This window comes from Gopherus flavomarginatus, chromosome 2, assembly GCF_025201925.1.
Source record: "Gopherus flavomarginatus isolate rGopFla2 chromosome 2, rGopFla2.mat.asm, whole genome shotgun sequence".
Lineage (NCBI taxonomy): Eukaryota > Metazoa > Chordata > Testudines > Testudinidae > Gopherus > Gopherus flavomarginatus.
The window spans coordinates 5,292,936-5,315,620 of NC_066618.1; the positions used below are offsets into that span (position 1 = coordinate 5,292,936).

Sequence of the window (22,685 nt, forward strand, 5' to 3'; positions counted from 1 at the left end):
ATATAACACTGTAATTGTTCTTCCAGGACAGTAAAATTAAAATGCATTTAGTATTTAGGAAAAAAACCCCGCTGTGAATGCCATCAGTCTCTTACTAACCTCTGCAAACTAACTTCACGTGTCACTCATACCCCTTGAACAGCAAAGAGGCTCAGAAATGCTTCTGTGGCTCAACTAACTGCCGGGGTTACCTGGGAGGAGAGAACAGGGTCAGCATCAGAGCAGCAGGAGGAAAAATGAAAAAGGAACGCTCTCGTAAGAAAGACTCGGTGAGTGTGACCCTTCCTTGTTTGCTTTGTACAATCTGCTTTCCATAAAGGGTGACCCAAGAGGTGATCTTTCTTATCAAAGTCTCAAAAGGCAGCCTTAAGAAGGGGACAGATCTCTTCTGGGATCAAAAAAGTTTAGTGTGACCCAAAGGTTTCATCAAAATATTGCCAACCGCAAACATATTTTACACACCTGTAAAAACGCAAGCAAACGCAGCACACTTAAGGCCAGCTTAGGATAGAATAGTTTATTAATATATAATGCATGCTCATGTGACTTCTTCGCAAGCTCCCTTGCTTCTAGGCCAAGGCGATTACAAATTCAAATCTCTCACTACAGCTTCAGGGCTCACCTACTGCAGGAAATATCTGCACTGGTTCAAATGCAGTCGTTTGGTTGAGATGTTGAACCAGTGAGGCTGTTCCTTGCTTTCTTGCTGTCGGTGAGCCCTGAAGGTGTGGTGTTAGATACGAACTTGCATTCACCTTGGCTTAAAGGCCAATGTGGATATGCATTATATCTGCTTTGACATCAGTTTTAATTGTTGTATTTGCTGCTCCATGTGATCCATTTCATTTATACAGAACTAGAGCCTTTCCTAGCTTTCTTCCATCAGGCCTTCTACCATTTCCAACAAATAACTTTGATCAAAGTATTTATCTGAATTCAATCCTTTGATTGGATTGTAGTGGGGAACTTGCAGTGACAATGACAAGCCCCACAGGAAACTCTCATGAGAAGCACAATTTAGAGAAAGAAAGAAAGAGAGAAAAAGGAGGGGGAGGGAATAAAGCTTTATCCTGATTACAAGTTTCCTCTAATAAACTGGGAGAATCCTTTTCACTGTCTGTAAAATGTAGCTGTTTTTTGGCTTATGGGAATACTAATTACCCTCCTTGAAAACTGCTTTTACATGTATGTACCCTTTTGGAAGGGGACTGTCTTCTGAAGCTAGCAGCCTCATTTTGATCGACCGTTTCTCTGTTTGGGTGGTCGGGGAATTAAACTTCTTAAAATTGACCTCTTATATTTTACATTTTCCCAGAAAAGTGTTTTCCTACTTGTCTTCCTAAAAATAGGTTATAAATTACATTTGAATGATATGCTTCTCTCCAGCAAACTTCATATTTAGGTATTCACAGGATGTTGCAATTCTCTGCATTGAATAAGATATTGTTAAAAGTGAAAGTTATTTGATCTTGAGAACAGATATCCAGGTCTTTGCATCCTTGGATCAGAGAATGCAATCACATTGATTTAAGACAAGACCACTGTCTTCCTATGTTTCAAATTTCCTTGAGGACTTTCCATTAGGGACATAACCGCCTTTAGTACAGAGCAAGCCAAGGCTTCCATATTCTACCTGCTTAAGAAGACTGCCTGGTCAAATCCTACACTTCATTATCACTTATAAAGTAGAGTTAAAATATTAATTACTTCCACATTAGATCAAGAATATTTGTCCCAGGTTATTTTTTTTGTTCATACAAACTTTAGAGTGAACATTTGCTTATTACTGCCCCAGTGTTCGTCTTGGATACAGAGAAACCTCTGTTCTGTGGGGTCATAAATTGAAGCAGCCATGTTTTAAATAGCATCTCCTGTTTTCATATATGAAAAGGTAAATTTAAAACCAGCGTATCTTGCTAAATAATACAGCCAGAGTTTCCTTTGCAGAGCGTTCTGCACGTGTTGAATGCACACGACTAAGGACGTAGGCGCTGCGTATGATTGCAATGTGTGGCACAAGCTAAAGCTTCAGGTCTAGATGGAAGATGCTATGTTGCACACATTTTTGCTCCCAAGAACACAATCAGATTTTCTCTCCCCCCCCGCCCCCAAGCCCTACCCATTTTACTGGTCTAAGCCTCTATCTTGAGAGAGAAGCACAGCGTGTGAAATATTTACATATTATATTCAAAGTCTTTATTCAAGGAATGACTGAAAGAATCAGAGGAGGACTATGGGGTGGCAAAAAAAAAAAAAAGTACAAATGAAATCAGCTATACCTAAAACTAGATTTTCTTCCCTTTCAGTGTATGAGATTTGGTCATGGAGAGACTTCTTATGGAACCTCAGAGCCAGAGAATAAATTCTCTTAACAGCTGGTTAAGTGGTACCTTGTGAGTTTGATGGGGTGTTTTGTGAGTTGTATAATCATTTTCCTTTGACGTGGTAGGTGGATGGGGAATTGGAAGCGCTGTTGGAGAATGGAGAGGGGCTTTCAGATAAGAACCAAGTTCTCAGTTTATCCCGGTTGATGGTTCGGATTGAGACTTTGGAGCAGAAACTCACCTGCCTCAAACTCATACAGGTGAGGAGATCCCAACCTGATTGAAGAAGGAGGGAAGTAAAATTATGTGAAGTATTCTTATTTTAAATAATGTGTTTAAAGGCTAGTGAGGAAGAAGGAGAAAATGGAAAATAGGTTTTACGGTTATGCCAAAACAGAAACTGGAGGGAAGAGCTACTCTATTTAGTGTGGCAAAGGGGTAAGTTTGCAGCCATACTCAAAGAATTTGTAGACCCTTTGTAGCTCCAACCTTTAGCCAGAGTGTTTTGCCTTTTGGAGGACTAGAAAGGTGACGTACACAGTCCTTTCTAGGTGTTAACTTCAAAGGGTCATTTTGACAAAATCATCCAAAAGCAGTGGTTAATTTTGCTGAGATGAGAATAATGATTACCAATATATTAAGATGTCTGATAAAATAAAATTTAAAAGGAAATGAATGTAGAGGGAGTAACCTGCACATCTTAGAATGAATATATTTACAATTCTCTTCTAAAGCCATCCTTAATTTTTGTCTCTGACTTAGTGGAAAAGATTATTAGTTACTGCCAATTATCTGCTCACTCTAACTTCCTGTTAAGTTTTTATGCTGTAATACCAGCTGGCTACCAGGGAGACTTATTTACTTTCTGCATGCACTATTGCACTGAAAACAGCTGTTCCTGTTCACTTTAAAGTTACTGTAGACTTTTGATGATGCTGTTAGATATTGGCACATGTCTAGGCTCGACTCTCTGCATTGTGCATTTTTAGTAGCATTGTGTTTTGTCAGTAATGTGTACATAGTTCAGTAGTTAACAATGTCAGGATGTAGAAATTAGGTTTTAGTCTCTGAGGAAGGTGCTGACTGTTTCCATGGATTCTCTGTTAACTGTCTCATCTAGAACACACACTCGCAAGCCTGCCTGAAGTCCTTCCTGGAATGTCATGGCTTGTCTCTCCTCTGGATCTGGATGGCTGAGCTGGGTGATGGACGGGGAAACACTGTGAACAACTTGAAGCTCCAGCTAGAGGTCAGTAATTGTCTCAGGATTTCCAGGTCACTCTATTTGTACACGAAGCTTTCAAAGCAGCTGTAGTAATTGCTGAGAAGAGGGAACATATATGAATAAAAATATGATGCATTAATTCCAAGGCCAGAAGGGACCATTGTGGCCATCTGATCTGAACCTCGTGGATAACACAGGCCAGAGAACTGCCCCAAAAAATTCCTAGAGCAGATCTTTTAGAAAAACTTGAAATCTTGATTTAAAATTTTTCAGTGAAAGAGAATCCACCACGACCTTCGGTAAGTTGTTCCAATGGTTAATTACTCTCACTGGTAAAAATGTGTATGGCTTATTTCTAGGCTGAATTTGTAATATCTTTCTCTGCTAGATTGAAGAGCTCTTTATTAAATATTTGTTCCCCTTGAAAATACTTATACACAGTAATAAAGTCACCCCTTAACCTTCTTTTTGTGAAGCTAAATGAGCTCCTTGAGTCTGTCACTATAAGGCAGGTTTTCTAATCCTTTAATCATTCTTGTTGCTCTTCTCTGAACCTTCTTCAATTTGTCGACCTACTTCTTGAGTTAATGTTAAAAGTAGGTTTCATTTTGCAGTCCACAGACAGTGAAGTACAGTACATAAAGTGTTAATGAAAGTCATATGTGGTACTTTACCTTGACATGAAGTACAGATAAACCCATAACTTTTTTTCTTTAAGTACATTAGTTCATATACAGAGAGCTTGAAATACCTGGAAGGAATTTGCCTTTGTGATTTTCCTTAAACTTAAGTAACAGATGCTAAGCTTTAAAAAAGGGCACTGCCATGACTGGCTGTTCAGGAGTGGGGGACTGGCTGGAGGATCCAGAGTTTGCTCTGACGATATCTAGCATTGAAATTATTTTCTTCTGCTGTTTTCTATATGTACTTGTCTGCTGAATCAACATCCCTTCCCCAACTGACTTAATGCTTCAGCTTGAGCTTGCTATCTGAGGAGAGACTCATCAGGTTGTGTGGGTTACCTAAAAGACCTCTCTAAGGCTGAATCCTGGGCCTGGGGAGGAAGATCACAATTCCTGCTGTGACAGCCATCCTCTCTGGAGTATCAGAGCTACTCTTTATAAACTTCCATGGACTCCAAAGCAGAGACTATGAGCTAGCTTAAGAATTCCCTTCTGCCATGGCACCATCTTCTTTTGGGTGGATGGAACAGAGTGGATGGTAACACCCACGTTTCTATCTTGCCAGTCTCTTAAGTAATGGAGCACAAGTACATGTACCATGTGTCCTCAGATGTCCATGCTGCTGAGGGAGTCTTCAGATTGAAGGAGTCGGGGAGCCGTGTAGCCATTTCTGTTCTTCACTCCTGAGATTTGACTGACTTGACATTACCCTCCTTGTTGTCACTGGGGAATTCTCAGTTTTCATCTGTCCACCTGTGAAGAAATTTCTTCAGGGAATGATGCATGCCTGTCTTTCTGCACGACAACCGCTAGCTTCTTCATAGACTTAAATGTACTTTCTTCTCTTAGAAGGCATATCACTTACAATGGGTCCGGTGTGCATAGTTTTTGGCAACTGTTTTTTATTCTTTTGTTTTCTGTCATTTGCTTGTAAAATGAACTGGTAATTAGAGGCGCGAGGGGCCTGAGATCAGGAATTGCTGCCTTCTCATGAGTTGGTTTAGTGATCTCAGAAGACTAAAACGATAGGAGTTCCTGCAAGTTAGGTGCTGAGAACCTAAAACCATGAGTGGGAATTTAATTCTTATACAGAAGGTATGTGAAGTGATTTTTATTTTATTTAGTCACTCAAGATGCAAATCATGCAGTAAATAGTCTAATTTTTGTAAGATTTTTGCATGTATATGCATCATAGTACAATCTAGCTAGGAACACGTCTTGAATTTTTTAGCTTTCTTTAAAACTTAGATTTTCAAACTAGCAGCAACCTGAAAAAAAAATGCACATTTCTGTAGTATTATTTGTCTTTATTTTCTGTAGGCTTCAGAAATCTACATGATCATAGAATGATCCATGATCATGGATGTTACAGATGGAAATGTAAAGCTATCCAGCCTCTCTCTTTGCCAGTGCAGGATTGTTGTCCATATTACTTTTCTGTAGTGTCTTGTCCAGTCTAGTTTTAAGTCACAAACAGTGATTAAACACGTGCTAGCAGTGGTGACATTCCACCCAGGAGAATGATGTCAGGGTCTTCCTTCAGCTAATGTATATAATTCTGGGACATCCAGTGGATGTTTAAATACTGCTGTTTAGTGAAAAAAGAACTTTTCAAATATTGCTATATTAGTAAGTTGAGATCTTCCTACTGTTGATCTATCTTGGTTTATTTATCAATCAGTTTCTATTAACCTCTTCCATTAATATAGTTACAAATTATATAATCACTGCAGCATTTACAAAGAGGAAAATCTGATCCAAAACATGTAGTATGCAATCAGTCAATTTAGAGAGAGATCAACTTAACCATATAAAAGTGTGATTTCTATACCAAAGCCTAAGTTAAAAGGTTAACCATTTAAATCAACACATTTTTATTTGAGCTATTCTACCTTGAGTTTGTTTACATGGAAACTCAAGATATGCATGTTCAGCTGTAAGTGTCTGAGCCCCCTGAACTCATTGCAGTTGTGACCTGAATACTTTGTCTTTTTTTCCATCCATATATTTTATTTGGTGTCTGTAGAAGTCAGCAAAAGTTCACTACCGCCCCTACAGCAAATGCATCTCTGCTAACTTGTGTCAGTATGAGTGTGGCTCTGGCAAATACTAAAGAACTCAGTTCGTCTTGGAAGAAATATCTATTGCCAAGTCAGAGGTATAAAAAACTAGTGCAAAGTGACAATTTTAAATGTAACTGCTGTGGTTTTGTGTTTGTAACCAGATTATGAAGACTCTGGAGCTCTTGCCTATACCCAATAAAAACATGTTGGAAGAGAGCAAGGTGCTTCCAATTATCCAGCGCTGGGCTCAGACCAAGACTGCAGTCCCACAGCTCAGTGAGGGAGATGGTTATTCCAGTGAGAACACGTCACGGGCTCATACGCCACTCAACACGCCAGATCCTTCCATCAAGCAGAGCGCAGAAGGCGACACAGACACCCCGAAGAAGCTTGTCTTTCGAAGGCTTAAAATTATAAGTGAAAACAGCATGGACAGTGCAATCTCTGATACCACCAGTGAGCTGGAGGGAAAGGAGGGCAAAGAAGACCTAGACCAGCTGGACAATGCGCCGGCAGAGGTGGCAGAGGAGCAGCCGCAACAGGAAATCAAAGCTGCCATTGATGCTCCAGTGGACAGCAGCAAACCTCAGGCTACTGAGCTGGAGGTTGAGCCTGAAGCAGAGGCCAAAGAGAGCAATGGCACAAAGCTAGAAGAGCCCATTGCAATGGAAACACCATCTCAAGATGAAGAGGAGGGTGTGTCTGATGTAGAGAGTGAGAGGAGCCAAGAACAGACTGACAAAATAGTGGATATGAGTGACTTGGCTACCAAGCTTCTGGACTGCTGGAAAGACCTAAAGGTAAGAGGAACAGTAGCTCATAGAAGCTTTGACAGTTGTATTATAAAGGAAAAACGTAATTGTTTGCAGTTGAACATAAATAAAACTAAGTTGTTGCCTTGTTTGCAAATGTTTTTGCCAAACAAATAGGAACGCCTTCTCTAAGTGAGGGATTTCAGCCAAAAAACACACCTCCGAGTACTTTCTGTGATTTCCCTTTGTTGCAAATTATACCCTATGGAATGTAAGCTAGTTTGCTAGGTATCCGTATGTTATTCATTGATCAAAGATGAATCAGTCCATCTTGACCACTGAGATGACGGCTTATTCATCCAGTTGAGTTTAGTTTATTTTTTTAAAAGCTGTTTATTGATGATTTGGTCTTTGCTTAGCTGGTGCTAACTCGCAGGCCTGTTTTCTAAACCAGCCAGAAAATAGCAGGGCAAAAATAGTGCAGTGAGCAATTCTGGCTCAACAGCTTCAGCATCCGTCTGAATGTTATACCAAATGTCTGATCTAGATTTAAATTGTTATCTCGAGACGGTCAATGTGGCTGTCCTATAAATGTTTGCTTTTCATCTGCAATTTTATGTAGCATTAGGAGACTGTTGTTTTCTGGCAACTTTCTGTTCTGTTGACATTATTGCTAGTGTTAAGCTCCAAAGATCTGAAGATTTATGTTCGGATCAGCTAAACATCAAAACATCTGGATGCTAATTTGAAATTTTAAAGCCTGCCACTGGGCAGTGGGGGCTGTGATACTCCATACATGCTTTCCAGTCCCTGTACCTTACCTGCGGTGTTGTCTTGGCAGGTTAGGGAGGTGGTGGCTGGCAGGCTGCTTCCTTCTTCCAGCATCAGGCTGACCTCTCCTCTGAGCAACTGAGTGGCCTTCTCTGGTAATAAATCTTTTCCGTGAGCAGCCTACTCTGGCCCAGTGGGACCCAGTGAGTCCTAACAGTCTGCCGCTTGAAAATTTAAAACACCTCAATCATCTGTCCTATAGTTCTCTATGGTACAGTTAAAAACCCTCACCCCATCCTCATAAAATGAGCATTTCTTGCAGGAATGGAAGGGTGGGAAGTTAGCTTTAAATTTGAAAGTGGCATTTCATTGTGACCCTGCAGAGATGTTACAAGCCACTGCACTGGAGTGAAAGAGTTGCTCCTGAAGGGGAGGTGCTGAACAGAGGATTGCAAGGCTTAAGTATACGCTTGTCCATCATACTCCCCAGCCAGGATAACAAAAGCAAGTAATGGGGAGGGACTCTAGGTTGACCTCTCCCAGTGGCCTCCTTGTGAGAGAGATGGAAAATGCAGTCCTGAAACTTTCTTGTACTTCCAAAAGGGTTTATTTTTGGTTAGGTTAGTTAAGGTACAGGTAGCCTTCATTTTAAGAAAAGAGTTTGCCCTGCCTTAATAAATTCTCTTGTAGTGTACATTCCTATCAGACAACACACCATAAAGCCTTTGATGGTAGTATTTTGCCCCTTAAAATGATCAATTCTTGATGTTTCAAAAGAGTCTGGTAAAGAAAATTGATAATGCACCTCATGGGGCAGTGCTATACATGAATGGAGATATTCCTTCCTGGTCTTTGCTGGAGATCAGTTTAGGTGTGAATTCATGAGACTATTTCCTATGACTCTGTTAGCTTCCATAGCCACCAATGTTAATGGTCATAAAATTATCCATTTTTTGGTAGGAAAGAGAAATTCTTATCTTACAGGTGTACTATTCAGAATAATCCCTAATTTGTGTGCATTTACAGAGTTTTGACTATAATTATGTTGTAAACCTAATAGGAGAAAAGATGTGATCTTTGTAAGTTACAAATTATGCACTAAAATATGTTGATATATGCAAATAAGGTTGTATGTATTTTTCCCCTTTTTTAATCCTGTGTATCTACAGTATATTGGTTAACAGCTTTAGTCTGCAGTTTGTTTAATCAGGGTTGAAAATTTTTTCACTTCAAGGGACACTGTCAGGTTAAATATATATAAACCAAAATGCATTTTCCTTATATAATTAATACCATGTATTATTAACACTGAAAAGTTTAAAAAAAATTATTCTTCACTTTATGCTGTTTTGTTCTTGAATTTTTCTCACCTTGGACAGTCATGGATTATTCAGCTACCTTTTTGGTTATACTCCTTCCAGCTACTTTCGTTTTCAGGATCTCATGCTGTATTGTTTGAGTTGCAAACACTATAGGGGAAAAATTGTTTAAAAAAAAAATTTTATTGAAGCTTTTAAGGAAAATCTTAGATTCTAATGATAAGTTTATAAAACTTTATTTTGGGGCCAGATTTGACCTGACAGTGTGATTTTAACACCAAGTGCTGACTCTCAGCACGCTTTCAGTTTCTGCTGAATTTAGAGTAGCCCTGACTTCAGCTACGTAAACCCACTGGCTCAAACCTGTGGTCAGCTATGGGATCATTACCAATCAAATTTGCCATTTGAGATGTGGATTCACTTCCTCCCTATGGGGTCTGCCCTGTTGCAACTTACCTGATATAATTCTGAAGACACTAATAACCTTATGTAACGTGGTTTAAAGTTCTGATCTTGGGTACATGGGTATATTTGCCCAAGAACTGGTTTTGTGGTACTTGAATTATAATGTACCATGTATCTGAAATCAGAATCAAGCCTTAAGTCTGTGAAAACCTTTTTATCTTGCCAAGTGTGCTTGGGGAACTGTGACCCTCTGGATGTATTCCGTCCTGTGTTTTATCATGGCACTAAGAGTTAACTGCTTCTGTCCAACTTTCACCTGTTAGAGTATTGCATATTGTCTTTTGGGCTAACTGTCAGGCCAAGATACTACAGCTCTGAAATGGCTGATAAGTCTTAAGATTTTTAGGCTACAGGAAGGCACCTAGTAAAGTACCATATTCTAGATTAAAGAGGGACGCATAGTTAGCCTGTCTCCTGATCCTTTAGACTTTCTGTGGGAGCTGGGTCTGTCTTCCCATCAACTTTGTCCCATCACCAAAGTAGGAAGACAGCAAGGTGAATTTTCAGGTATTTCCAAGCTCTCTAAAGCTGTTTTTTCATTGAGTTGTGGAACTTGAGTCATCTGCAATAATAGTGTCATAGGAGGGGTGGGTGGGAGGTTATGAAATCTCGTAACTTAAGCTATGTCCTCCCCGATCTTGATGATGACCCCCTTGTAATTTCAACCATTTCCATCCAGCTTCTCAGGGCAGCAAGGAGCTTGTTAACATCACCAGCTGACCATGTGTCTCCTTTTCTCAACTCCGTGCTGAAGAAGGGAGAGAACGTAGCGTGCATACTGTGAAGAAACAGGAAGATGGTTGGGAAGCTGGATGATGCATGAGAAATATAATAGGTGAAAAGAGGACAGAGGTGGTTAACTCATTGATGCCGACGTTATTTTGGTGCGTCCATTGCCGGCAATGGACGTCGCTCCGGGAAAATCCCTACTCCTGGCATGAAAGGATTAAGTGAGCTATCTTTTTATATACCTCTATACACAGGACAGCTGCCTTGGGTTGCAAGGCCTTGTACGTTTTGACTCTTGAACCCATGAGGAATATTGGCTGATAATACATACCTCACTGCAACACAAACATTCACAATATCCAGTGGGGTAAATTTTCAGCATAGGCTTTTGCACACAGTTCCTGTTGGAAGAGGAAATGGTGCATATATCTCCTGATGCTGAAAATGTACCGTAAAAGTCGGTGAACACACAGTAGGTAACAGGTGGTGGTTAAATTCAGTACTTATATGCTCTTTAGCCTGTGCAAGAACCTGGACTGTGCTGTTGTACAACAAGATTCATAGGAAACAGGTAAGGCCCCTGTGGGACTGATGAGTACCTAGTGACATTTATTTTGAATACTGCATGGTGTGTGATGGCTAATGATTCCAGTGCTTTTCACCTAGTGGTATCTGAGGGGGCTGATGTTCTTGACCATTAACGCTAATTTGTGGAGTGTTTTCACACTCATTAACACCCATTAAAAGCATATGGTGTTAGGAGGTTCACAATAATATATAGGAAAGGGTTGAGCTTTCCTCAACAGGTTCTTTTGATCTTGGTGGTCTTCCTTAATCTTTCATAAAATAAAGACTTATAATTATTACTTTAAGTTTAGTTGTATCATTTTAACAGTGCTGATATTTTGAAGACAGTCTAGCTGTTGAGGATTTGTAGCTGAAATTTGTAGCTGGGTTTGAACTCAGCAGCCTTGAAGTATTAGAAATAATTAGTTTCAATTTATTTGTATATTGTTTCTTTCATACAAAGGCTTTACATAGAGAATTTAGTTACTTTAACAGAAATGGCAATAGCAACTCAATTTGTGGTGTTGCAATAAAGTTAGCATCATATACACACTTCCCTGGGGCTGGTGGTGCTAAAGTCTTCTGGCATCTTTCTTCACAATACTTTTGGGTGTGCAGATGATCTCATAACCTTCTTGATGAGAGGTCAGAAGCATTAGGTTGTAGCTGTTAGCTAGGCTTCCTAGAGCATGCACTTAAATTATTGCATACTCATTTTTTAATAGTATTTTTCTGAGTACCTTTCTGAACTGGGTATCTCATGGGATTAGTAAAGGTTAAATAAGCTTTGAACTCTGGGTCACAGTTGCAAATATTTCTAGGGTCAGCAGTGGTTAAGTAATTGTCCTAGTTTGGCCTAGTGAGATGGATTTGGTCTCTGTTGCAGTCTGCTTCCCAGTATCAGATAAAAGAGCCCCTGTCCGTTTAGAACAAAATCACAAATAGCATGATTGTGAGCAGCCTGAACAGAGATGGGAAGGATTGACTAGCTCGTGCAGACTGAACCTATCCTCTCGCCCCTAGAAGTGGTCTTTCCAAGTCATAACTGAGGCACATGGGTAGAGCAATGTTGAGAAACTTTACAAGTACAATTTCTCAGGCTATACCTATTCTATAGATAACAGACTTCATCTCCCAGGATGGCTGTCTTGCAGCTTATACAAATACCAAGCTCAAATTAAGAAAAATATGAATTATGAAAATATAGTTGCTGCTTAGTAGCTAATCTAACTCAACCAACCGTCTTTGCATTTATTTAGCCTTCACTGCCCACACCTCCTTGCATAGTTTTTCTTTCCCCTCTCAGTAGCTCTTGCAATAACAAATGTTACTTTGTAGCTCATGGCATCCACAGAATGACTAGAGGAGAAAGGGGAGAGTTGTTCATGGAAAAGGAGAGCAACATATGATACAGACAAGCAGGGAAGAGGAAAGTGGAATGTGGAGAGAAGGGAGGGGAGTTATGACTGGGATGGAGAAAGGATTCAGAATAAATAAGGGAAGATGGAAGGGAAGAGAACACAATAGCAATTAGATCTGTTTCAGTGGCTGTAAAAGAAGCCAGTGTTTTCAGTGAAATAGGCTAAGCCCTGGGCTACATTAGTGGAAGGGTTCGAACTAAGATATAGCTGAAGTCAAAGTATCTTAGTTTGACTTACCTGGCCATCCTCATGGCGGCGAGTCAACCACCACGGCTCCCCCATCGACTCAGCTTACTCCTGCTGAGGTGGAGTACGGACATCGATTCGGGGATTGATTTATCGTGTCTAGACTAGATGCAATAAATTGATCCCTGATACAGCGAACACTACCAGTATAGACGTACCCTTAGAGAATAAGCAAAACAAGGTAGAGAGGATGAGGAGAAACAATAGGAAGAGGAGAGAGGGACAGAAATGGAAATGATAAATGCGATGCCATGCATTGCATGTAGGTTAGTGGAATTATATGTGCATATATTATTTCCTGTATTTTATTGTGTTCCTCTGGAGAGCATCTGCTAGCTCTGTTTTGGCACTGAAGAGCGGAAAGCAGTGACCAAATATTGTTGATGAAACTTAAGTTTCTTCTTCTTCAGCTTGTAGTTAGGCATAGACAGATCTTTAAGAAGTCCAAGCAACTGATAATTTCCACCCTTAATTTACAAACTTTGCCAAGTGACACAAGTTCCAGAGAAGTGTTTGTGTGATTCTGTAGCTGCACAAACTGCCATGCAATGGATTTGTAGGCATGAAAGTGACTGTACCCAGTTTTATTGATGAGTTTCAAATACACAGATCTTTCATAATCAAAAGATGGAAAAAGTTCAAAATAGTCAAATGAGCAGTTCCTCTGCTGCAGTCTTCTAGCATGCTGAGATACCTGTGTGGATAAATGATTACCTTTTTACCGTTCTCCCCACATAGTAACATTTGTTCATCCATGTTCATTATGCTAGATGAGCTTTCTCCCTTGATTTGTTGAGTTGTACTCTTTCCTTGTTGTGCTGTAACTTTCATGCATTCATATTCATTGTCTTAATTGTCCAGTGTCCTTTCTTCATCCGTGTTCTATCCTGCTAAATGGAAAAAAAAATTAAACTCTATATTGGCGAGACATTAAAAGAAAATTCCATTAAATTTGATACTCCTTCCCTAGAGCTGCAGAATGATCTCAAATATGCTACCTTACCTAGACCCAATAGGGTTATTTAGGGGCAGACTGGCAGTCTTAACTCTCGCTTTTCCTTTAGTTTATATTAGACCTTTAAGGTTCATATTTTTTTGTATTTAATTTTCTGTGTATCCTGTTAAACAAAAATTGTTCTGAAAGAGGGTAGAAAAGTGTTTGGACATTGTTATGGTGCTTGCATTGATTCAGTCATTATGTGTATGCAAGTTAGACACTTAAGTTTCAAAAAATGAAATCGGCCTTTCACTGGCATTCTATCTGGTTTGCATCTCCTTTGATCGCCAGGTGGTTTTCATAGAATAATTTTGATCCATCACTTTGTATAGCATGTGTCTGTGTGCTAGACCACTCGACCGGTGGATCCTTCAAAATCTGATGGACCCTGACATGCAGACTTGGAAAGAGGCCCTGGAGCATCTTGTTCATTGCCATGTGCTAGTTCAGGATTGTCTTCTGCCTTAAACTTTTAAGTTGTTAAACAAGGATATAAGATTTGCTGTATCAGATTAGATCATTGATCCATCAGGTCTGCTATTCTGCCTATAACAGGGGCCAATATCTTTTGCTTCAGAGGAAGATGTACCAACAAGCTAATTGTGCTATGTTGTGCATGGGGAGGTCAAGCACCTTCCTGACCCCTTGCAGCACAACCTTCTTCACACCCTGAACCATGAGGCTAGATTATCTTTATTTTGGTCTGCAAAGCTGAAAATATTTTTAATACTCATAAAATACCCATCTGTTTTAAAGTACAGCCATAGAACTTGGATACATGATGACCTGCAGCGGTAAATTGCATAAACTGCCAATATACTGCGTGAAGCCATATTCCCTTAATTTGTTGTAAATTTATTGGTGCTGTTTTTATTAAGTGAGCCCTTGTTCTTGTCATAGTCATTGTAGCTCTAGAAGGCCTCTAGTAACCATGTTTCTGTAACAAGAGCCCTGCACAGATACAAAAATTTGGATTCACATCAGATCTGCAAAGATGGTAAACAGTACAACCACAGATGCAGATACACACAGATATAAAGTGGATATCTGCAGATTTGCAGGGCTCTATCAGTAACCTGCCTTGGCAAAGTCCATTATCTAATTGGCCTAATGGTTTGTGGGGCTTGGGGAATCCAATTCCTAGAGTCTAACCTACTTCTTCCCTCTTACTTTCAGGCTGTTTCTATTTTAGCCACTAGATGGCTCATTTTGGGTACTGGAGTTTTTTATGGTTATTCTACCCAATTTTTTGTGTTTCCTGAGAGCTGCATGTGTTAAGTGTCAATAAGACCATTGTATTACAAATCTTATTATGTAAGTTCCCTTGGAAATTGATAGGATGTAGTGTAACATGCAGTATAGACTAACTCTTCCCCATACATGACCCAAGTAAATGGGCTTCTTCTGGGCAACAGTATGATGGTGGTGACGGGGGGGTGCTGAAATTGTTGGCAGTGCACACAGCTGCTGCTACTCCAGTTGCTGGCACTGGATCTACATAAATAGTGTCCTTAAGCCTACCACTCCTTCCAATGTGAAGAGGCATAGACGAAAAGCCTGGCATTGCATCTCCCCAGTATCCTTGGTGATGGAGAGAGAGGACATGGGCATCATCTAGCCTCTCTGCAGTGTCTTTATCGTTCAGAGTTGCTCCCTTTATACTCTGGTGGCCAACAGATTTATATATTCTTCACAAGCTTCCTGCTTCTGTTACACTTAATGAATTTCTTCTGTGCAGTCTTGTGATTTCTTTGTGTAGTGTAAAGAATGAGGAGTACTTGTGGCACTTTAGAGACTATAAAAAATTTATTTGGGCATAAGCTTTCGTGGGCTAAAACCCACTTCATCGATGCATGCAGTGGAAAATACTGTAGGAAGACGCGCACGCGCACACGCACACACAGAGAAATGGGTGTTGCTGTACCACTCTAACAAGACTAATCAATTAAGGTGGGCTATTAGCAGCAGGAGAAAAAAAATTTGTAGTGATAATCAGGATTGCACATTTCAAACAGTTGCCAACAAGGTATGAGTAACAGTAGGGGAAAAATTAGCATGGGAAATAGTTTTTACTTTGTGTAATGACCCATCCACTCCCAGTCTTTATTCAAGCCTAATTTAATGGTGTCCAGTTTGCAAATTAGTTCCAGTCCTGCAGTTTCTCGTTGGACTCTGTTTTTTAGGTTTTTTGGTGAAGAATTGCGACTTTTAGGTCTGAGTGACCAGGGAGGTTGAAGTGTTCTCCGAGTGGTTTTTTAGTGTTATAATTCTTGACGTCTGATTTGTGTCCATTTATTCTTTTGCATAGAGACTGTCCGATTTGGCCAATGTACATAGCAGAGGGGCATTGCTGGCACATGATGGCATATATTACATTGGTAGATGTGCGGGTGAACAAGCCTCTGATAGTGTGGCTGATGGGATTAGGTCCTATGGTGGTGTCCCCTGAATAGATACGTGGACAGAGTTGGCAATGGGCTTTGTTGCAAGGATAGGTTCCTGGGTTAGTGTTTTTGTTGTGTGGTCTGTGGTTGCTGGTGAGTATTTGCTTCAGGTTGGGGGGCTGTCTGCAAGCGAGGACTGGCCTGTCTCTCATGGCCTGTGAGAGTGAGGGATCATCTTTCAGGATAGGTTGTAGTTCCTTGATGATGCGCTGGAGAGGTTTTAGTTGGGGGCTGAAGGTGACGGATAGTGGTGGTCTGTTACTTTATTTGTTGGGCCTGTCCTGGAGCAGGTGATTTCTGGGTATTCTTTTGGCTCTGTCAGTCTGTTTCTTCACTTTAGCAAGTGAGTATTGTAGTTTTAAGAACGCTTGATAAAGATCTTGTAGGTGTTTGCCTCTGTCTGAGAGATTGGAGCAAATGCAGTTGCTTGGCTGTAGACAGTGGATTGTGTGGTGTGGTCTGGATGAAAGCTGGAGGCATGTAGGTAAGTATAGCGGTCAGTAGGTTTCCGATATAGTGTGGTGTTTGTGACCATCCCTTATTAGCACTGTAGTGTCCAGGAAGTGGATCTCTTGTGTGGACTGGTCCAGGCTGAGGTTGATGGTGGGATGGAGCCATTTCAGATGTCGTTCTTCTTGATCTTTTGTTAACTTCAAATTACATATCTCGCCATGGTGCAAAAATAGGGCGAGGACAGACTTAGCATTTTAATAATGTTCTTACCACAGGAAGTTCCCTGTGATTTTTTTTCTATAAACACAATCATAAACCCAGCACAGGTTTTTTGATCCACAAATACATGATAGCAATACGTGAATAAGAGCATATGAAAAAGTATTTAGACTTTTCTGTGGCTCTTCTCATTGTACTAGGTGAGCATCAAAAACATCACTGAATTTATCCTAACCACCTGTATAAGGAAGGCAAGTAATATTGGCCCCAATCTACACGTAAGGAACTCAAAGGGCTCGTCTTTACTGCATTGTTAGCTGGAGATATAACTTGAGTTTTGCCCCTGTGTGACTCTCATTCACACACACATCTCTAGATCAAGTGAAGTTGTGCTCTTAAATTCAAGCTAGCTAGTCCATCGGGACTAATAATGCATGCTGTTAACACTGGAGCTAACAATGCAGTTGGGATTTAGTAGCTGGAGTTAGACCTCTTCAGCAGCTAATCCAATCACTCTGCTAATATAATCTGTATGTACTGCTGATCAGATCACTCTGTGTAGCTCGTGTTGTTTCACAGTGTGCTTGCACTCCCAGGGCAGATCTACACTTAAAAAGCTGCATTAGTGCCACTGTACCGGTGCAGTTGCGTTGCTGCAGTGCTTAAGTGAAGACACTCAGATGCTGATGGGAGGGCTTTTCCTGTCCGCGTAGCTAATCCGCCTCTGTGAGAGGCAGTAGCTATGTTGACGGGAGGAGCCCTCCTGCGGACATAGCACTGTCTACATCGGAGGTTAGACTGGTATAACTGCATTGCTCAAAGGTGTGGATTTTTCACACCCCTGAGTGACATAGTTATACCAATAGAAGCCTGTAGTGTAGATCTTGCCTCGCACAAGCATCTAGCTCAAGCGGAGAAACTTGGCTGTGCTATCTTGAGCTCTCTACACTGGGGGCTAGGTTGGTTTAACTGCATCACTCTGGAATGTGGATTTGTCACACCCCTAAGCTATGTAGTGATACCAACCTAATTTCCTAGTGTAGACCAGGCCTAAGACTTAAAATATATCCAGAGTACCACAACTAGTCTACCTTGAATCTTAATATCTTGCAAAATGAAATATTATTCTCATTAAAGCAAAAATACTTTCGACAAAACATTTTTTTTTCTCCATTTACAGGCAAATCTCATCTTACACAGGGGTTCCGTTCCGCCGTTATCACGTAAAGCAAAAACTGCGTATACTCAAAATTATATCCTCAAGCCCTTTAAACCCCACCCGCAGCTCCAGCGGCCAGGCCGGGGTGGGGGGGGGACATTTAAAGGGCTCCCCGGAGGAGCCCTTTAAATGCTGGCCCTGGCCTCGCTGCTGGAGCTGCGGGCGGAATTTAAAGGGCTCCGCCAGGCTTTATTCTTTATTTTCCACAGCTTGTGCCCCAGGACCTTTAAATCTTGAGGCCATGCCCCCCTCCGCTTGAGGCCATGCCCCCCCAACTCTGGTCATACGCGTAAAGTTGAAATCGCGCATGTTAAATGCGCGTAAGTTGCAACAGACCTGTACAATTCAAATGGGAACATTTTATATAGAATTAATACTTCAAAAATGGTATCAAAGCCAATAAATCAGTATTCAAATATTTTTTGCTGAGTTTGACAATTACTGTTTCAAGCACTGTTATAAATTCTATGTAAAAACAAAAATAAGGATTATATTTTCCCTTATAAAAAGAGGCTAACACTAAAACCAAACCAAGTAACTAAAACTATCTGAAACCCACTCTGTTTTTGGACCTGCAATAGCACTTGCGTAGTTATCCGGTAGTTACTCTTTGCACTAATGCACTGCAAGATTTCATTTTAAGCAGAGTGAGTTGTTTTTCTTTAGGATTTCTTAAACATTGATTTAACTCATTGAAAGGAAATTTGTGCACATAGCCGAATAGGACAAAAAGCATTTTCTTCCCATCAATAAAATAGCAAAATGTGGTTTTTAACGGCTATTGGGTTTTCTAAGTCTAGTGCTGGAGATAAACACCTTGCCAAAAATTGTCATTTTGTGACACTGGGAAGTCCAGTGGAAAAGGCTGTAAATCAATTTCTGATCAGCTTTAAATAATAAAAACTTTGTTTAGTATTTTAAAATAAACATTTTGTTGAAGTATTTATTAGTTTTACTTCTGACCCTAAACCATTAAAGCAGGCTGAAAGCTAGGTTAATCAGTGCATTCAGACACTCACGGACAGCATCTCAAATGACATCACTTTTGAGCAAGATGGCTGCACCAGGCTTTAAATGGGGAAATGAATAATGAAATGTTTAAACCTTTTGAAGAATATGAACTTATTTTTATTTATGTTGACAAGCACTTGTTCTCTGAACGCTTAGACTGCTGAGGTGAGTAGTGCAGCCTCCCTTTTAAATTAAGTTTTGTATTGAACCTTAAAAAAAATGAAACTGACTTAGAGTTGAGATTTTGAAGGCAGAGGTTAAGCAGCGATTAGCTTTTTTAATGTTTAAGTGCAGCTGAGTTATAGACATACAAAAGAAACTGCCAGCACTCAATCACAGTGGCAGGAAAGCCTCATCATATTATTTTGTGTAGACATCACGTTGTTAGCCATCAGTTTAGTCTTTCCCGCCTTTGGATTCAAAAGATTTTCTTTAATGCTATGTTGAAAATAGTGCATTACTTTGATTGGGACATGATTACTGAAGTACTGACAGTACACTGTGTCCGTACGACACCCAGTGGAAAGACCTGTTCAGAGGAGCTGGCAGTTTCAGGGTAAGGACCATTGTGCTGTGCAGAGTACTGTTGACTTCACTGAGGTTCCAGCTGGGTACTTGTGTAGATCCATTAGCAGAATCTAGCCCTATGTAAAAAAAATCAAACACAAATCCATGGAGTCCCAGCAGATTATGCTAACCTAGTTTCTTTTGTATGATGTGGTGATGACCATTTACTGATGTGACTTAGCATTTGTGGACCTGAAAGAGGACATGTTTTATTGGAGGCATTTTTAATAGAGGGGTCCAGATGCTTAGGAATACTCTGAATTGGCCTACATTTATAGCCCTCACGCTTTATGGAAGCATCCCCCATAACAGTCTGCCTCTGTTACTTTCCAATAGGTCAGTTTTCTTTCCCAGTATGAATGCTATTGTATCTTTTCACTTGACTTTCAGTATTATGCAGACAGAAAATGGCTAGTTCATCACATATTCCACTTCCACAGAGTATTAAATTAGTTTCTAGTCTTGGTAATTAACCTTAATCAGTCTGGGAAGGGCATGGATTGGAGATGCTCTCCATTAGCTATTCCAGTTAGCCCTGTAGGTAGCAGCAGTGTCTTGGTCTGAGTTGAAACTAAAATAATAGGAGAAAATTACAAAGAAAACATCACTGATCCAGAATGCAGCTCCACAAACTGACTCATATGCAAGTTGTTACACATATTATAGGATCATTATCGTGAAATGCATATTTTATTACACGTAATGAGTGCAATAAGAACAAACATTTACATTTAAATAGTATACAATTTAAAACATGGGTGATTATGAAAGGTGTTTCACAATCCATAATGCTATACAATTGGTTAATATTTCATTTAAATAATTATTACTAAACATATCCAGAGGTACTTGACAAGAACACTTAGATCACTAATCACAATTGCAGTCCAAAACTCTAATCCTGCCAACTCTTATGCATGTGCTTAACTTTAATCACATAAGTAGTCCCATTAACCTTAATTACTCATGTGAATAAAACTAAATGTGTATACATGTTTACAAGCTCAGGGCCCAAAATATAATGCACAGAACTAATTAATAGAAAATATATAGATGTTTTAACTGCTCAAGCATAGAAAGATTCCTATTATTACATTAACTGCTTTGGTACATAGATATAACAGTGGCATACTTATTAGAAATCTTCTAAGATAAGGATGAAAGTAGTGCTATGCGTAAAAGGCGTTTCACAGACCATCCTATTGACACCAAAAATGAAAATGTAGCACCAACAATGTACTATGCATTAGCCACATGAGACAGAAAATCCGTGCCCTAAAGAGCTTAACATTTGAAGAAATGTGCATGTGTGTGTAATGTATATTCAAGATAAGTAAAATGCCCACACACACAATCAGTTTGTTCTGAGTTCTGTCTCCTAAACTGGCTTTCTCCCCTTTGTTCCTGCAGCGATGTCTTCATCTGACATTACAAACAAAGCATTATTGTGGATGTTATTGTGGGAGGTCATAAATGCATTGCTTAGGATTTGGCTGGAGCCTCAGAGAAAGTGATTTATTTTAATAATCATTTGTACAGTGTTTTTCAAGTGCAAACTATGAAGTAAATAATTACATAGCACCTTTTAATAATACTCTGCAGTGCTGTAGTACCTTTAATTCAGAAACCCAAAAATACTTTACAGACATTAACCTCGACATCTCTGAAGTAAATAAGGGTTATTGGTTTCACTTCACCTACCAATGAAACCAGCTCTGGGCATGGAATCAAGTTATAGCACACAATGAACACCAAACAATAGCATAGGCCAGGAAGTAAAGAAAAATATCAAGTCATCTGGACAAGGGAAAATTGTATTCTTATAAAATGTAATTACATGAGATGGTATTTGGTTAGAATCAGAGACCTAACACATCTACCATTGTAAAAATTGCCCTGGGATTTTTAATGACCACAAATGGACCTCTTTTATATCTCATCTGAGAGGCAGCACATCCACCAGCACAAAACTCTTAACACTATGCTTTGACATTGGCTCATGCCTCAGAGAAGTATGACTCCTTAGCACTCATGGCCAAGTACTGGCCAGGCCCAGTCCTGATTAACTTGAGATCTGATAAGTTCACAAACCCTGGTAAAATGGCTGGAGGTGAGAGGCTCTGTGTAAGCAATGAACTCCTTGCTAAACAAGTGTTGGGTAAAGAGTTAAAGTAGCAAGGAGAATTTTGGTAAATAAAATGGGGTTATTTGATTTTAGCTTCAAGGATCCACTGGATAATTAAGTTTGAAACTTGAACAACCCTTAAAATAATGAAAATATGTAGAGAACATTTATGCTTTTAAAAAAATTACACTGTAATCAATAATCGTATCGGTGTTCAGACCACTGGTGGACAGTGCTGAGGAATGGCTCGTTATCTCAAGACTCATGTGAAGTAAATGGTTACTTGCATTTTACTTATGGGGAAACTGAGGCACAGCAGTTGCAATTGACCTGAGCATTCATGGTACTGGATGCACTACACCTGTCTCTCACCTTTCCAGATGACTGTACTCCTTTCAGGAGTCTGATTTGTCTTGTGTACCCCCAGGCTTCCTCACTTAAACTACTTGCCTACAAAATCAGGCATAAAAATACAAAAGTGTCCCAGCACACAAGTACTGAAAAATAGCTGACTTTCTCATTTTTACCATATAATTATAAAATAAATCAATTGGAATATAAATATTGTGCTTACATTTCAATGTATAGTATATACAACAGTGCAAACAAGTTATTGTATGAAATTTTAGTTTTTATTGACTTCACTAGTGCTTTTCATGTAGCTTATTGTAAAACTAGGCAAATATCTAGATGAGTTGATGTACCCCTTGGAAGACCTCTGCATGCCCCCAGGGGTATATGTGCCCCTGGTTGAGAACCACTGCACTAGACCATGTAGTCTCTGAGTTTAATAACTTGTTATGGTAGGCTTCCATAGATTTTGCACTCCTTTTAATGAGGCATCAGCCCCAAATACTGTCCCAAGAGCTATATTGGCGTTTGCAACATTCTTATTTTAGGTACTTGTGGCCCCACATTGCCATAGTATTTGAGCGTCTCACAATCTCTAATTGGTTTATCCTCATACACACCCTGTCAGGTAGGGAAGTGCTACTATCACCATTGTACAGATGGGGAAATAAGGCCCAGAGACACTGACTTTCTCAAGATCATAGAAGAAGTTTGTGGCAGAGCAGAGAATTGAC

General features: G+C 39.9%; 1 protein-coding gene across 8 annotated transcripts in view; it reads left to right on the top strand.

Moving 5' to 3' along the window:
* SETD2 (SET domain containing 2, histone lysine methyltransferase) overlaps positions 1–22,685 on the top strand; it is a 157,266-nt gene that overhangs the window by 59,203 nt on the left and 75,378 nt on the right. For 7 of the 8 annotated variants that reach the window (XM_050942380.1, XM_050942385.1, XM_050942384.1 and 4 more), the window contains 4 exons: positions 143–269; positions 2,450–2,584; positions 3,445–3,573; positions 6,457–7,095. In XM_050942380.1, coding sequence (XP_050798337.1) covers positions 143–269; positions 2,450–2,584; positions 3,445–3,573; positions 6,457–7,095 — 1,030 coding nt within the window. Of the gene's footprint in view, positions 1–142; positions 270–2,449; positions 2,585–3,444; positions 3,574–6,456; positions 7,096–10,281; positions 10,438–22,685 lie in introns of all 8 variants that reach the window. The other variant, XR_007772824.1, reaches the window with a different exon arrangement.